Source organism: Pinus tabuliformis, chromosome 1_2 (assembly GCF_031772625.1).
Source record: "Pinus tabuliformis cultivar Carrire ecotype Pingquan chromosome 1_2, CPIR1, whole genome shotgun sequence".
In the NCBI taxonomy this organism is placed as follows: Eukaryota; Viridiplantae; Streptophyta; class Pinopsida; order Pinales; family Pinaceae; genus Pinus; species Pinus tabuliformis.
This window is the reverse complement of record NC_142298.1, coordinates 995,749,054-995,765,158: the sequence shown is the minus strand read 5'-3', so window position 1 is coordinate 995,765,158 and position 16,105 is coordinate 995,749,054. Positions and strand designations below refer to the sequence as shown.

Genomic DNA, 16,105 nt, shown 5'->3' with positions numbered 1-16,105 from the left:
TCAACATGATGTCGGATCAGATGATATTTAGTATTGATGTGCTTAGTACGATCATGGAACTTTGGGTTCTTTGCCAACTTTATTGCAAAGGTGTTATCAATCATGAGTGGAGTTGATTGTATTTGTTTTACCTACAAATCTTCAAGAATTTTCCTGAGCCACACAATTTCTTTCGTTGCTTCAGCTGCTGCCACGTATTCTGCTTCTGTTGTGGAATCTGCTGGTACTGATTGTTTGCGTGATCTCCAAGAGACAGCTCCTGATCCAAGACTCATAGCATATCCTGAAGTAGATACCCCAGTTTCTTTGTCTCCATCGAAGTCTGAATCAGAGTATCCAATCAAGTTGAAGTCGTCCACCTGTGTATACTTGATTCCAAGGTCTTGAGTTCCCTTCAAGTACCTTAGAACTCTTTTTGCAGCAAACCAATGTCCCTCACAAGGCTTTTCCATAAACCTGGAGAGGATTCCAACAGCAAATGAAATGTCTGGTCTGGTAGTAGTGAGGTAGATGAGACTTCCTACAAGCTATCTATACTTTGTTGCATCCTCAAATTCCTTTCCTTCAATAGATGTGAGCTTCAAGTTTTGTTCCATTGGAGTAGAAAGAGGATTGCACTCTATCATGCCAAATCTGTTTAACAAATCTCCAATGTATTTCTTTTGAGAAAGAAATATGGATTTTGGATGTTGGGTTACTTCAATGCCAAGATAGTAATGAACATAGCCCAAATCAGTCATTTCAAAACTTTTTCCTAATTCTTTCTTTATGGATGCAATATAGCTTTCATTGTTCCCTGTCATTAAAAGATCATCTACATATACCACAAGATATACAACTGTTTTGCCAACTTTCTTGACAAATAAAGTTGCATCATCAAGATCAAAATGTTTGAAGTTGAGTTTCAGAAGATGCTCAGTTAGTTTTTCATACCAGGCTCGTGGTGCTTGTTTGAGGCCATACAAGGACTTCACAAGTTTGCATACTTTGTGTTCATGTCCTTTCACAGCAAATCCTTCAGGCTGGGACATAAAAACATTCTCTTTTAGATCTCCATTCAAGAATGCAGTTTTTACATCCATTTGATGGACTTTCCAACCGTTCTGAGCAGCTAGTGCAAAGAGTGTCCGGATGGTGGCCCATTTTGCTGTGGGGGCAAAAGTTTCCTCATAATCGACCCCTTCCTTCTGTGCAAAACCTTTTGCCACAAGCCTAGCTTTGTGCTTGTCAAGTGAGCCATCAGCTTTGTACTTGTTCTTGTATACCCACTTGCAGCCAATTGGTTTGGTTCCAAATGGAGGATCAACAAGCTTCCAAGTGCCATTCTTTATGAGGGCATCAGACTCCTTCTGCATCGCTTCTTTCCATTCATCATGAGAAGAAGCTTCTTTGAAGGAAGTTGGTTCAAAATCTGTAGACAAGTTCAATTCACAATCATAAGTAACATCCATATCAACAGGTGAATTAGAGTTATCTACATCACCTCCATCTTGTCGGTTTGTATTTCTGGTTCCTGTTTTTCCAATTTCATCAGGATGAACACTTTCAAGTGTCTTTGTCAGCCACTTTGGGGGACCTTTCTGAGATGGTCCAGGCTGCTCTGTTGATTGAGTTGGGACTGAATCAAGATTGAGTCTCCCAATTCTATCAATTACATCACTTAAAGCATCATCCGTTGTTGGAGTTTCATGCAGGGGAGTTTGTTCTTCAGAAGAAGATTCCACATGTTGTTCTAGTATAGGAATCCCCCCTTCAAGATGTCGAATCTGATTATCAAATTCTTGAAATGATTTCGTTTTTGCGAATCTATCCAAGCGATCAAGTTGTCGCTCAACAACACTGTCAGATTTGGATGATTCAAGAAAAATGACATCTCTAGATACAACAAACTTTTTATTTACTTCATCATAGAGACGGTATGCTTTAGAGGTGTTTGAATACCCCAGGAAGATACATTTACAACTTCTAGCACCAAGTTTGTTTCTATGTACCTTTGGTATTAAAGCATAACAGGTGGAACCAAAGATCCTGAGATGTTTTACCGAAGGAACATGTCCATACCACAATTCATAAGGAGTCTTGTTTCTTATAGCACTAGATGGACATCTATTCTTTATATATGCAGCACATAGAACAGCATCAGCCCAAAACATTATCTTTACATTTTTGAAGAAAAGCATGGATCGTACCATATTCAAGATTTTTCTATTCATTCTTTCTGCTACACCATTTTGTTGGGGATTATAAGGTACAGTTGTTTGATGTTTGATCCCATGTTGGCGAAGATAGTTTTCAAATTCATTTGATGTATATTCTTTTCCATTATCAGTGCGAATAGACCCAATATGAGATTGTGCATCATTTTCAATCCACTTATGAAAATTCTTGAATGTTTGAAAAGCATTAGATTTGTTCTTCAATAAATAAACCCAACACATTCTGGTGTAATCATCAATAAATGTCATGATATATTTATTTCCATTTGCAGAAGGAACAGGCATTGGACCACATAAATCTGAATGAATGAGTTCAAGCTTCCTATGTGCTCTTGAATGTGAATCATGAAAAGACTGTTTGCTATGCTTTCCTAGAATGCAAGCATCACATTGCTTATGTTTTCTAGGAATTGTAGGCAAACCAGCAACACCATTTTTCTTTAATAAGCAGAGACTGTCATAGTTTAAATGTCCAAATCTAGCATGCCATAATAAACTTGATGGAAGTGTACCTTCTTCATGATGAGAAATATATGAGAAATGTTGTGCATGAGCAGAAGTTCCTTGCAGTTTAAGAAGTCTTTCTTCTTCTATACCCCTCATGACAAGTGAGTGGTCAGATGCCTTTCTTATCTCAAGCTTGCCATCAAACATATGAATGGAGTGACCTTGCTGGCAGATGTGGACCAGGGACAGCAAGTTTCTCTTGAGCTGTGGGAGATATAGAACATGATCCAGAAGAAAGTCTGGAAGACCAGGCAGTTTAAGCCTGATTGTGCCAAGCCCTGATGGCTTGATTTTTGACTGATCTGCAAAGTATACTGCTCCATCAACATTGTCAGTGAAATCTTCAAAAAAATATTTCCTATGAGTCATATGACAGGTTGCTCCTGAATCAAGCAACCAATCATTTTTCGAAGAAGCAAGTGAAGCATTAAACAAATCTTCATTTACTCCAATGTTACATTGTGCCTCAATATAGTGAGCGGATTCAGGTGCTTTACCTTTGTCTGTATCATCAGTTTTACCTTTCTGCTGATTTCTTCTCTGCTCAATTTTGTCCCATGGTAGCTTGCATGTAGAAGCATCATGTGATCCATTTCGTTTGCAGCGAATGCAATGCAAATCTGCCTTTTCTGCTTGAGAATGTCTGCCCCCCCTGCCTCTGAAGTATCTTCCTCTTTCTCTTCGTCCACCTCTTCCTCTTGTAGAATCTTGAGCAGGATGCTTTTCTTTATGAGCAAGGCAAACAGTTTCTTCAGAAGATTCAAGGACTGTCTTCTTTCCAAAGGCTTTCTCTCTTTCAGCAAACTTTTTCACAAGAGACTCAAAGGTTATGTCTTTAAGATTTCCATTTGCTTGTAAAGACTCAAGATAATTGGAGTAGGTAGGATAGAGTGCTTTGAGAAAGGCAATAAGAGAGATATCCAGCTCAACCTTAGTGGATTTAATATCATGCATTATAGACTTTATTTCAGATGCAAGAGCAAGGGGATCATTATTTTTCAGTTCAAGAGTGAAGAGTTTAATCATGAGCTAAACAACTTCAAGTGCAGAATGTGAATCATAGAGTTCTTTCAGCTTTTGTAAAGCTTCAAAGGCAGTGGAATAGGATGAAATATGACGACTTACTTCTTCATTTACAGATGCTGCGATCAATGCATAGGCTTTGTTGTTCTTGTTTTCCCAAATGACAAGTTCTTTATCTGATGTAGGCTACACAGGGTCTTTGTCTTCTTCTCCGACACACACTCCTTTCCACAACTCATTGTAGATGAGGGTGTGTTTTACCATCCGAGACCATTCAGAATAGTTCTCCTTGCCAGTGAGAACTATTCCGACCATAGAGATGATTGAATGCATTCTGTAAAAATTACTTCTGCTGATAAAAAAAAAATATTTCTGCTGATATACAGTGAAATTGTACTCAAAAGGGCATTCTCAAAAATTTCAAATCTCTTCCAATATGTACCTCAATACTTCAAGCTACAACTTTATGCAACATATTTTCTCCAAATTTATTTCTTCAAATCCCTCCAATAAAAACATCCAATATTTCAAATATTAAGTATTACATATCACTTCAACCTTTTAAATGTAATAAATGCCCATTACAAAATATTACATATTACTTCAACGCTTTACATATTACTTCAACCCTTTAAATGTACTGCAGGACAGATTAACAAAATATGTAGGAGCTTGATATCAATGCTCAGACAACCAATTTTTTTTTAGAAATGGGTAACTCACTCTGAAGGAACCGCACCAAATCCTTCTACCCGAGAAGAATCCTTACCCACGATTCGAATCTGCGATCTCGTCGCCTGGGGTTTAACATGTTCATACCATTATCCTCCCTGAGGGAAACTCAGAAACAAACATCATTAAGCAAGGTTGGTAGTGTCCCTCCCAAGACCGAAACCGATAAACTCCATGTAGGAGGAGCAGCAGCCAGCGACGAAGCCTCGAATTCGGACTCGGACTCGGCTGCAGTAGGCGCACACGATGGCCAGAAGGTTGACGCGGATCACAAAATGTGCGCTCTGTGAATAGATTGACAAGATGACGAACCTTCTACCTGGTAGAGGTTTCGATTCCGAGCCGAACAAAAGAAATACAAAATTTCGACGATTTCCGCATAGCAAACTCTCCCGGAGCGAGGAGGCACCAACAGCGACAATCTCAACACTCACTATTGAATAATCTCTGTCAATTCAGTTCGGCTATTGAAGGCAAAAACCACCATCATAAATTCAGAAATGGCATTTTCAATGCTGCTTAGGCTCGTAGCAGGACAACATCCGAAAGGGAGGCCGGCTGGCGTGCAACAAGTCTGGCAATGGAGCGATGATACAACTGTGTGGTGACAGTTATGGAAGAGCAGCAATATAGGTTTGGTGATCAGCGTGGAAAGAGCCGCAGTGTATGAAGGGAGGCCAGCTAGCGATATTTACCAAGCATAACGGTTGGAGGGCGGTCTATTGAGAGAAAATGTCAGGCAACTGACACCAATGAATATATGGGCAGTGTCGCAGGTAATGGAATATGAAGCAGAGCGCAGGTACAGCTCAGGGATGGCAGGCAGAATGTAGGTAATGGAATATGAAGCAGACCAGGAGTTAAAAAGCCACAAAGGCTAAAAAAAGAACCTGGGACCTATGCTCTGATACCATGTCAGGCCAGGGTAACTCCAGAATAAGCAGAAGAAAAACTGATATCTCATTTTATTAGAGAACTATTGTTTAAACTTTATATACAAAAAAGGAGACGGAACAATTCATCTTCTTGATGACTGTTCACGTTCCAGTTCACCCATCCGTTGAGGATTAGGTGTCAACATTGATCTACCCAAATCCTGACATCCTTGTCAGTCCGAAAGCTTCCTGATGCTGAAGCTACCTCTGTTGTTATCCTGTGCTCCCTCTATTACCTTCGTGTTGCTGCAAACACCTCTGTGCTTCTCGCATTGCTACAACCTCTATTGTGCCTCTCGCAGTGCTGCAAACACCTTTGTGCCTCTCGCACTGCTGCAACCCCCACTGCGCTGCTACAGTCCTCTGCACTCTAGCACTTCCTTGTTGCTCCATCACACCTTGCTTCTACCGACATCTGTCATCCTGCTACTATCATTCAGGGCTCCCGTAGCCGGATATGATCCAAGAGTGTGGGTACCTCAAGGATCCTGCCCCTCATCTTATGTAGTCCTCCTGACTACAACTCGATGTCACCCCACCTCTTCTCTAGAGGTGCATGAGCACTCATGGCACAATTGTCATCAATCTCAACTTCTTTCTCTGCCTTAGTCGGAGCTGCCTTGTAGTCAGAAGCCTCTCCCTTATTCTTCTTCTTGGGACACTAGGTTGCATAATGACTCAACTCCCCACAATGGAAGCACTTTATCTTGGAGATGTCCTTCTTCTTTCTCTTCCCCTGCTGTCCCGCAAATGCCACAGCTACATCCTCTTCCTCCTCTTTCTTGATTCGACCTCCTCTTCTGCTACTTCCTGCCTTGGTCAGTCGTCTGATCTCTTCTTGGCAAAGAGCTGCCCACATCTCTTCTAGTCCTGGAAGATTAGCTCTACCCAAAATGCTTTGGACAATGTCTCCCAATCCTCAGAGACTGCATTCACGGCGGTCCCCACCATGTAATCCTGATCTGGCATGGCCCCTATGGAAGTAAGTTGGTCCCGAATCTCCTGCAACCTGTTGAAGTATAGATCTATCTTCTCCCCCTTTTGCATCTGATACGACCACAGTTGATTCTCCAGTAGCATCATCCTCTGCACGGAAGTGCCTTGATACAATGTTGTCAAGGTATCCCAAATCTCCTTTGTCGTGTTCTTCTCGGCAATATGCTGAACTACATGATCCTTGACCCCATCAAGGATTATGCACTTTGCCTTGGCCATTACATCCTCATACCTTTCGCTATCAGCTAGGTCGACTGGGATAGCCATAGTTCTCAAGGAAAAGCCCTTGATGCGATGTCTATCCAGAACTGACAGGATCCTGGCCTTCCAGATGACAAAGTTGGATGCCCCGTCCAACCTGTCCTGATCCCTCAGTCTGTTCATCGCCATCCCCACTCTTCTCCTTGATTCCCTCTGAGTCTCGACTTCCCTCCTAGAAGTTCTCTCTTAGACTTCCTTTGAGTCTCAATTTACCTCTTGGAAATCCTCTCCTCGACTCCCTCTGAGTCTTGATTTCCCTCTAGAAATCCTCTTGCCAACTGTCGAACCACTCCTCTTCGATCCCCTTTGCTCCTGCAACACTGATCTCGATTTCTTAGCTATAAATCCGCCTCGGTAGCGACTCCCTCTACCTTGGTTTTGTCCCGTTAGGTACTATTCTACTTCGACAGCAATAGCACCCCACCAACTTCACAATCCACAATCTGCCCACAGCACCCTAGGCCCCAGCAGTTGAAGGAACTGAGCCTCTTAGCTCTGCGCAATCCTGGCGAGGCTGAATCGCTCCTCTGGCCAACTCTGTCACTTCTACCTGGCTGAGTAGGATGACATGGCTCTTCGTGAGCCTCTTCTGACTCTCATTGCCTTTGCGCTAGCCCTCTCTCTAGCTCGAAATGATGACACAAACTCATTTGCGTCACTCTACTGCTTTTTGCTTAGGAACAACTCTGTCTCTCGGGACAGCTGTTTCTGTTGCAAATCTTTTGATTTTGCTAGTGCCTTCAGTTCTCCTATGATCTGCAATGCTCTAATACCATGTTGAAATTTCTAAGTCTAACACATCAGAAATTCTTCCTGCATTATCTAGTTTATTTCACCTATTTGTTTATTCCTTAATAAGTTATTTAACCATATAAAAACTGAAAATAAACACAAATGCAGTCTCAACTCATCTACAAATCATAAATTGAAATAATAGACAAACACACAAGGGACACCATTACTTTTGGACAATCGTCCTCGAAAAAACCCAACTTGGGAAAATCAATGCAGTAGTTATGAGGGTTTTATTATTAAGCAGCTTTCTTGAGTACAACTAGGGTGCCAAACTGGCTCACCCAACAGAGATATCTATCTGGCAATAATACCTCTCTTCAGAAGCAGATATTCGACAAGTCTGCTCCACGAAAATCTCTCCAACGCTTCTCTGAGGCTCCACATCAGCGCTCTTGGCCTCTGCATCACTCTGACACCCCCTGTGTCAGCCTTCTACTGATCTGCGCTGGCTCTTTGGCCTTCTGTGTCAACCACACAGGCCCTGCTAGGCTGCTAGCCTCTGCGCGGTCACTCTGGCCCTGTGTGTGGCTCCAGCTAGCTCTGCGTAGCCTCCTCTACCTCAGCACTGATCCTTCGACACTATCTTTGCCTCTCTGTTATGCACTCACTGCCCCTTGCTGCAACTCTGATCACTTGTTCAAATTTTCTCAGCAAACCCCGCTCCAGAAAATCGAACTGACTGATCAATCTTGGTGTATCTCCAACTGACCCTCAAGCCGCCCCTTATACTTTTTCTGTTGAGTCTTCAACGGCCGAGATAAGTCTCTAATCAACGGCTAAGATTAGATTTGGCTTGATCCATGTGATCTAGAACATTCTCCCCCAGTTTTATATTAATACCCATTAATACTTTAATTTTCCTAATTTTAGACATAAGAACTCCATTAAAAATATTAATTATTTTAATATCTCTTTAACAGGGTGGAATTTCCCCAAACCATTTATGGTCCTTGGAGATTTCATGTGCTTTAGCCTCTCCACCAATTTTCATGGCTAGAGCACATCCGATGCTACCACAAATCAACATTTCCCAGCAATTTTCCAGTGCCAAAGAGGCAGGAAAAGGGAGGTCAAAATCTTCTATAGAGAAAGTCGTCCACGTAGTGCGAGTTACCCAGTCCAACAGAGTGAGTTGCGAGGAAGGGTTCGTTTCAGAGTGAAAATTTTCCAGACGCAGAGGGAGGCTAGATGGCCCAGTAGGAGGCAGATCCAGTGTTGTACGACTTACATCAGGCCAATAGTGCGAGCAGCCAGACAGGTAGTGTGAACAGGCCAAAGGGAAGCCGAATTATTTTGTAGAGGGAGAATTTTTCTCCTAATTATTTGACCAAATTATTTGCCGGAGGATTGCTAGCTTGGCATGCAGATTATTGTACTCAAATATTTGTTGCATCATAATAATAAAATAATCCCTTATTGGCTGCACCGGTTTTCCCTTCGGGGTTTTTCAGGGGAGGTTAGTCCAAAAATATCGGTGTCGTTTTTTATTGTGTATGTATATATTTCTTAGTTCCTGATTTTATTCTCCGTAGCATATTTTATGGTGAAGGTTGCGATTGTGAATTATTTGTTAATTTTCGTAAAAAATTAAACTGCTAGCAGTTAGGAGAATAATATCCAGTAATTGCAATCAAGGAATTTTCACGACGACTCCTAGTAATGTCTACTCCATGATACCCGCACACCATCCTAGGGTATAAGATACCCATCAATCAAGGCAGGGAGGTACAGCCCACCAAGGATAAGTCAACAATGCCACAGAGGCAGACATATCATGAAACAAACAACACCAGAGTAGTCATGGCCGTCTACAGCAACAGGGATCTAAAAGTCACCTTCACAAACAACACACATCCACATGGCTTTACAAGGCTAAAGGCACATCCTTTGGGCTTATATGGCATGGCCAAAAAGTTCTGGAATGCCCCTGCTGAAAGAGGGGTAACAAACCTAACTGACTAGGAAAATATCAAACAAATTGGGATCCTGAAAAACTCGAGAAAATTTGGAAATATTGAGAGGAATCAAAGGCCAGCAGGATCTCTTCTAATTTAGAGGATCAGTGGATTCACCAGCTGCACATTGTTTGGTTGTTCTGTCACAACTCACAACTATAAGCTCCAGGGTTCTTCTTGGCTAGTTGTTTACGGGGGGTTCCCATCTATATCTCGCATTGCTGATGGATGGTCTTTTCCTTTTTTGTAGCTAACAAGAGACTGTGAACCACATCTTATAGAAGAACAGGTTTGCTAGAAATTGTTGGAGATATGTTCTGTATCAACACTCAGTTTTGTTTGAGGGACAACATCATCAGCAAGCAACATTGTTTTGTGAGTCTCATTCCATAGCACTTTATCCCTTCACACGCATTTCGTATTTGCCTTCAAATCAACGCTTTATTTACTATCTGGAATACCATTTGATTAAGGATACAAAATCGTTAGACACCCTACCTTGCTCTGATTTATTTCAACTTTAGTAGCACCGAGGAAGATGATAAAAGACTCCACTGTATATATATATATAGCCTTCCACTTTTATTTTCAGGTTTGTACATAACCTACTTGTTAATATAAGACAAATTTTATAAGAAATAAAAAATAAAATAAAACTTGAAATTATTGGGCATAAGAATTCAATTGTGTATATAAGATATAAAACAAGTACAAGTATAATAATAAGTCAGCAGTATTTTCCGAATTTATAAAATAAAAACAATAAAAAGACAAATGCTAAGGAAACAAATTCTATTCAAAGGAAAAGAAGAATAACCTCATAATGGATGAGATTAATGATATGTTCTGGGCATACATCAATAGTTCCCTTCTTCAAATAATACATATGAGCTCCCCTATCCAATTTGTGCAATTTGAAGTCAAGGCAAACAAATTCAACGAAGCATGAACCCTGACTTGTCCTTCATCTCATGAGTGAATAGATGAATGACTAACTCATCAGAATATTTTAACAAAATACACTTTTAGACTAAAAACTAATCCCTAAAAGGATATGTATAATCCTGCAAGCCGAACAACATTGCCACCAAGTTTCAGCACTTCTGCCTCTGCCATTAAGAGAATATCTGTGCGATGACTCCTTCCCATTTGCACTGTAGCAGAATCCTGCATAGTGTTATTACAAACAAACATAAGGTTATAGGAAACTGAAGAGTAAAATCAAAAATCAATGTTTCTACAAATATATTTGATACAATGATATCTGATATACATATCCAAGCACATAATCCAACAAACACCCAAGGAATTATATCCATGATTATCATAACTGACAACAATCAATAATTCTATCCAATCAATAACAGTAAAACAATTTCGAAGTGCAATCTCTGTGAAATGGGTACCAAGCCCCTTTGCATGAAAATTATCTCTTTTTCTCTTCATTGTCTGGTTACGTCTTGAGCTCCTATGTGGCTTGATGATTACCTAGATGATGACTAGCTCCACTTTTATCCAAGAGATGGAATAGCTTTAGAAGCTTAAAAAACACCAATCTCTCTGCACAAATTATAACCACACCAAGACTTCTCTTTATGAATCATGTACCACTTGAACTCCTCAAGGGACTTGTCAGAATGGACATGTAGACACCTTTCTATGTGACTCAAGATTCCTTTTCTCTTACAGGTTACATTTTACCCAAAAGTAACCTTACTGGCTTATGTAAGCCCATACAACAGAGAAAGGTAAAGAATACAGTAAGCCACATCACAGCAACCATTTTATTCAAAATCACTCAACTCATTTTTGTTTTCTATTTAAATAAAAAATAAAAACCAAAATTTCTAGCTTGTGCCTAACTTTTTGTCACAAAATGCCAGTGAATCCTTTGAATTTTAACTAGGTATTTATTTATTTTTTAATCCAAGGAAATTAGCATCCTCCGTTTTCTGCAACAAATCATATTCCGCAGGGGTATTTTGAGGTGTTTTTGCAGAACTGTAGTTTGTTACAGCAAATCTTACATAATCATTGAAACACTCACTCAAGGGTTTGGACAAGTATATTTTATTACATCACCCTTGTTTATTTCAGAATTGATTTTATTGTTTACAATTATTTTTGAGGTATAAATAGGCTTTCTAGCTTGCTATAATTTACATATTTGTTTCTGGAACAATTTTTGCACATTGACCATGGGGGAATCAAACCCCTTTTACTGCAAGTAGTTTCCAGATTGCTGGAAACTTTAGTTTTCATGCAAGTCTGGAGAGTTGGACTATTTATATCATTGCTAACTCGCTGCGCTAGTTTCCCCACCCACAAAGCCATTGATTTAGTGTGTCTCCACACCTATGGGTGGCCCTAAAAGCACCTTTTTGCTTGTTGATCTTCTGCATTATTATTGTTTTGTAGGTCAGAAAAAGTGCTGGACAATGATACAACTGCCCATTTGCTGCCACTTATCAAGAGGTAAATTGAGGAGATCATTTCTCATTTGCTAAGGGCATTTATGTAACAACTTTGTATTATCCAGTGATCTTCTCGTTGCTGATCTGCAATTTACTTCTCCGATTCAGTAACATTACAATTAATTCCTACCTTCCCAGTTTATAACGCTTATCTAGGCACTGGTCTACTGATATCAGGTAAAGTTTTGTGTGTAGGTTAGGGAAGTCTCCCTTGGCTTTGTACGAGTTGGCCTAAATAGTGCAGATATTGTGCCAAGGTGACAGTGGGCACATATCCTATGTGGTACCACCTTAGCAACTTGACAGACCTTATGAAGACCGCTAAATTGGGGAGTAATAGTGCCTTAAGGGTTTTCACCATTCAGCTTCTCTCTCTCTTCAAAATTTGGGAATGATACCTCTTCAACTAGGCACAATTGACAACCTTGTACAAAGGTTTCCCTGGAAGTGTTCTAACATGCAGTGCTAGATTAGTCCTTATATCTTGAATTACATAAGGAACAACTCAAGTAACAACTTACCCTCAATCCTACTGTCCTATATAAGTACAAGGTCTCCAATTTAAATTTCCTTTTTCCTCATATTTCTGTCAACACAAGCCTTTCCTTGTTGTTTTTGAACTTCTTCATGGTGAAGTGCTATCATTCTTTATTTCTCTAGTTCACAAAATTGGTATAATCAATTGTAAATTTTAGGCAAAAATGGTATGTTCTATGCTTTAGAGCAATTTTACTTCAATTTCTTAATTAGCCCAATATCAATATCCAATTTAGCAATCACATCAACATGATAGTAAAATGCAAATAGAACATAAACATAAACAGTAGAAGACAAGTCAAGACAAGAGGACACAAGATGTGGCATCAGCCAGGAACAAACCCCAATGTGGAGAAACCCTTGATCAATTCTTTTTAGAGTCTTCAATAGTTCAGCAAAAAGAGATGGTACAATTTACAAATCTGATAATTTATAACAGCAGCAAAAGAGCCCTAACCAGAAAGGTCAACGTTGGTCAACAAGGCAGATTTGACCCTCAACAAATTGGTCAATATCAGTCAACTTCGGCCTCCAAACAGCAAGATGAATCAGCCCTCAAAACAGGCCAAAATCAGCCCAGTCAAATCCGGTCAAACAGCCAACCTGCAGTCAGCCCCAGCTGTAGTCAATGCTGGTCAAAGTCAACATTTCACCTTAATTTCTGTGCCCAAAAATGTGGCCTGCCCAAACAAAAATACCTCACCCAAAAACACAGTCAAACAGGTCAACGCTGCTGGTCAACGCATGGTCAAATTGTCCCAGAATTTCGATCAACGCTCAAAACAGAAATTTCGTCCTCCTTTCCTTTGCACGTGTGAGAGAGAATGCTGCCAAGAAATGCGTACCCAATCAATGAGGAGAGAGAGATGTGTGAAGTGAGTGTGTCCAAATGAGGCTAAGGCATCATGTATTTATAGCAAACGTTGAGGATGAATAGACGTGACTGTTGGGCTTCTAAGCTTACATAAGTTTGCTAGCCGGCCTTGACATTTGTCCATAATCAAAATAAATTCATAACTTCATTTGTACATGTCGGAATCAGATGATCTTTAGATCAATCATACACCTCTCAAAGAGAGGAATCCAAGAAAAATATCAGCCATCATAAATAAAATGACCCATGTGGAGTTTGGTCCTAGTTTCCAATTTTAACACTTCCTCTCAACTAGGGAACTCCATTTACTAATCCATCTGCCAATTTGTACTATCTCTGCCATCAATGCACTGCTCTTCTCTACTCTACTCTTCTCCACTGAACTATGAAGAAGAAGTGATCGTGAATGTATCAAACCATTCTCTACTGACCCGAAGTCCGTCCCAAATAAAAAAAAGTGTCTGATACCACTCTTACTGACCCGAAGTCAATTCCAATCAAAAGAGAGTGTCTCATACCACTCTTACTGACCCGAAGTCAATTCCCAATTGATCCCAGATCAATATCAGTCATCCTAGCATAGGGAGTATGGTAGTACACGATGCATCCATCGGTAGTACTATGGTCCCTATCCTCATTTCCCTGATCATTGGCCAGATGAGAGGTACTTCCCATGAGTCCCAAATTGCATGGGTAGGATGTATCACCAGGAAAAGGATGAACCACTCATCCTGCCTACATGTCGCCAAGGGGTATCATGAGGAAAGGCTGAATCACTCACCCTATGGTTGCTCATCACTCCAAAAAGTACCCCAAACCCCCCAGAGCTCCCAGAGCTCAATGTCCATCTCATACAGGACCCTCATAAGAGGGTCTCTCCATGACTCCAAGTCGTTCTCGGAAGGCCAAGAACTTGACCTTCCCCAGGGGCTTCGCCAGACTATCGGTGACCTGCTCATCAGTCCCAATGTGATGGAGCCTTCTTGCTCCTCGTTGTACCATGTCCCAGATAAAGTGGTACCTGATATCTATATGCTTGGATGTGAGCTTTAAGTTCTGTTTCATTGGAGTAGTCAAACAATTGCACTTAGCCATGCCAAACCTGTTCAATAGATCTCCAATGTACTTCTTCTAAGAGAGGAATATAAACTTCGAAATTTGAGTTACTTCAATACCAAGATAGTAGTGACTTCAATACCAAGATAGTAGTGAACATAGCCCAAATCTGTCATTTCAAAACTTTTCCTCAGTTCTTTCATTATGGATGCAATGTAGCTCTCATAGTTCCCTGTCATCAGAGGATCATCTATATACACCACAAGATATACAATCGTTTTGACAACTTTCTTGACAAACAAAGTTGCATCATCAAGATATAATGTTTGAAATTGAGTTTCAGAAGGTGATCAGTTAACTTCTCGTACCAGGCTCGCAGTGCTTACTTGAGGCCATACAAGGATTTTACAATTTTCCATACTTTGTGTTCCTGACCCTTCACAACAAATCCTTCTGAGATTCTCTTTCAGATCTCCATTCAAGAAAGCAGTTTTTACATCCATTTGATGGAATTTCCAACCGTTCTGAGCTGCCAAGGTAAAGACCGTCTAGGTGTTAGCCCATTTTGCTATGGGGGCAAAAGTCTCCTCATAATCGACCCCTTCTTTCTAAGCAAAACCTTTTGCCACAAAGCCTGGCATTGTGTTGTCAAGTGAGCCATCTGCTTTATACTTGTTCTTGAAAACCCACTTGCATCCAATTGGATTGGTTTCCAATGGAGGATAAACCAGCTTCCAGATGCCATTCTTTATCAAAGCATCATATTCTTTTTGCATCGCTTCTTTCAATTCATCATGAGAAGCAACTTCTTTGAAGGAAGTTGGTTTGAAATCTGTAGACAAATTCAGTCCACAATCATAGGAAACATCCATATCAACAGGTGAATCAAAATCGTCTACATCACCTCCATTCTGTCTGGTTGAGATTCTTATTCCTATCTTTCCAACCTCATCAGAACGAACACTTTCAAGTGCCTTTGTCAACCATTTTGGAGGACCTTTCTAAGATAGCCCAGGCTGCTCAGTTGACTGAGGTGGGGCTGAATCAAGATTTAGTCTCGCAATTCTGTCAATCATATCACTCAAAGTGTCATCAGTGGTTGGAGCTTCATGAGGGGGAGAGAGTGTTTTAGAAGAAGATTCCACAGATTGATCTAGTATAGGGATCCCCCCCTTCAAGATGTGGAATCTCATTATCAAACTCTTGAAAAGACTTTGCATCTATGAATCTATCCAAGTGATCAATTTGTGGCTCAACAACATTGTCAGTCTTGGAAGATGCAAGAAAAATCACATCTCTAGATATTATAAGCTTCTTATTCACTTCAACATAGAGACGGTATGCTTTGGAGGTATTTGAGTACCCCAAGAAGATACATTGGTGACTCCTTGCACCGAGTTTATTTCTTTGTTCCTTAGGTATCAAGGCATAACAGATGGAACCAAAAATCTTGAGATGCCTCACTGAAGGAATGTGGCCATATCAAATTTCATAGGGAGTCTTGTTTTTTATAGCATTAGATGGACACCTATTCTTTATTTACACAGCACATAGAACTGCATCAACCCAAAACATCAACTTAACATTATTGAAAAATATCATGGAACATACCATATTTAAGATTGTCCTATTCATTCTTTCAGCGACTCTATTCTGTTGGGGATTATAAGGCATGGTTGTTTGATGTTTGATCTGACGTTGGCGAAGATAGTTTTCAAATTCATTTGACACATTATTTTCCATT

General features: G+C 40.3%; 1 protein-coding gene across 1 annotated transcript in view; it reads right to left on the bottom strand.

Annotated features, from left to right (window-relative positions):
• LOC149209415 (uncharacterized) overlaps positions 1-16,105 on the bottom strand; it is a 309,539-nt gene that overhangs the window by 178,722 nt on the left and 114,712 nt on the right. Inside the window, exons 5-6 of the mRNA XM_089396368.1 lie at positions 10,479-10,587; positions 10,238-10,329 (exon numbers count right to left, since the gene is read on the bottom strand). Coding sequence (XP_089252494.1) covers positions 10,238-10,329; positions 10,479-10,587 — 201 coding nt within the window. The remainder of the gene's footprint in view (positions 1-10,237; positions 10,330-10,478; positions 10,588-16,105) is intronic.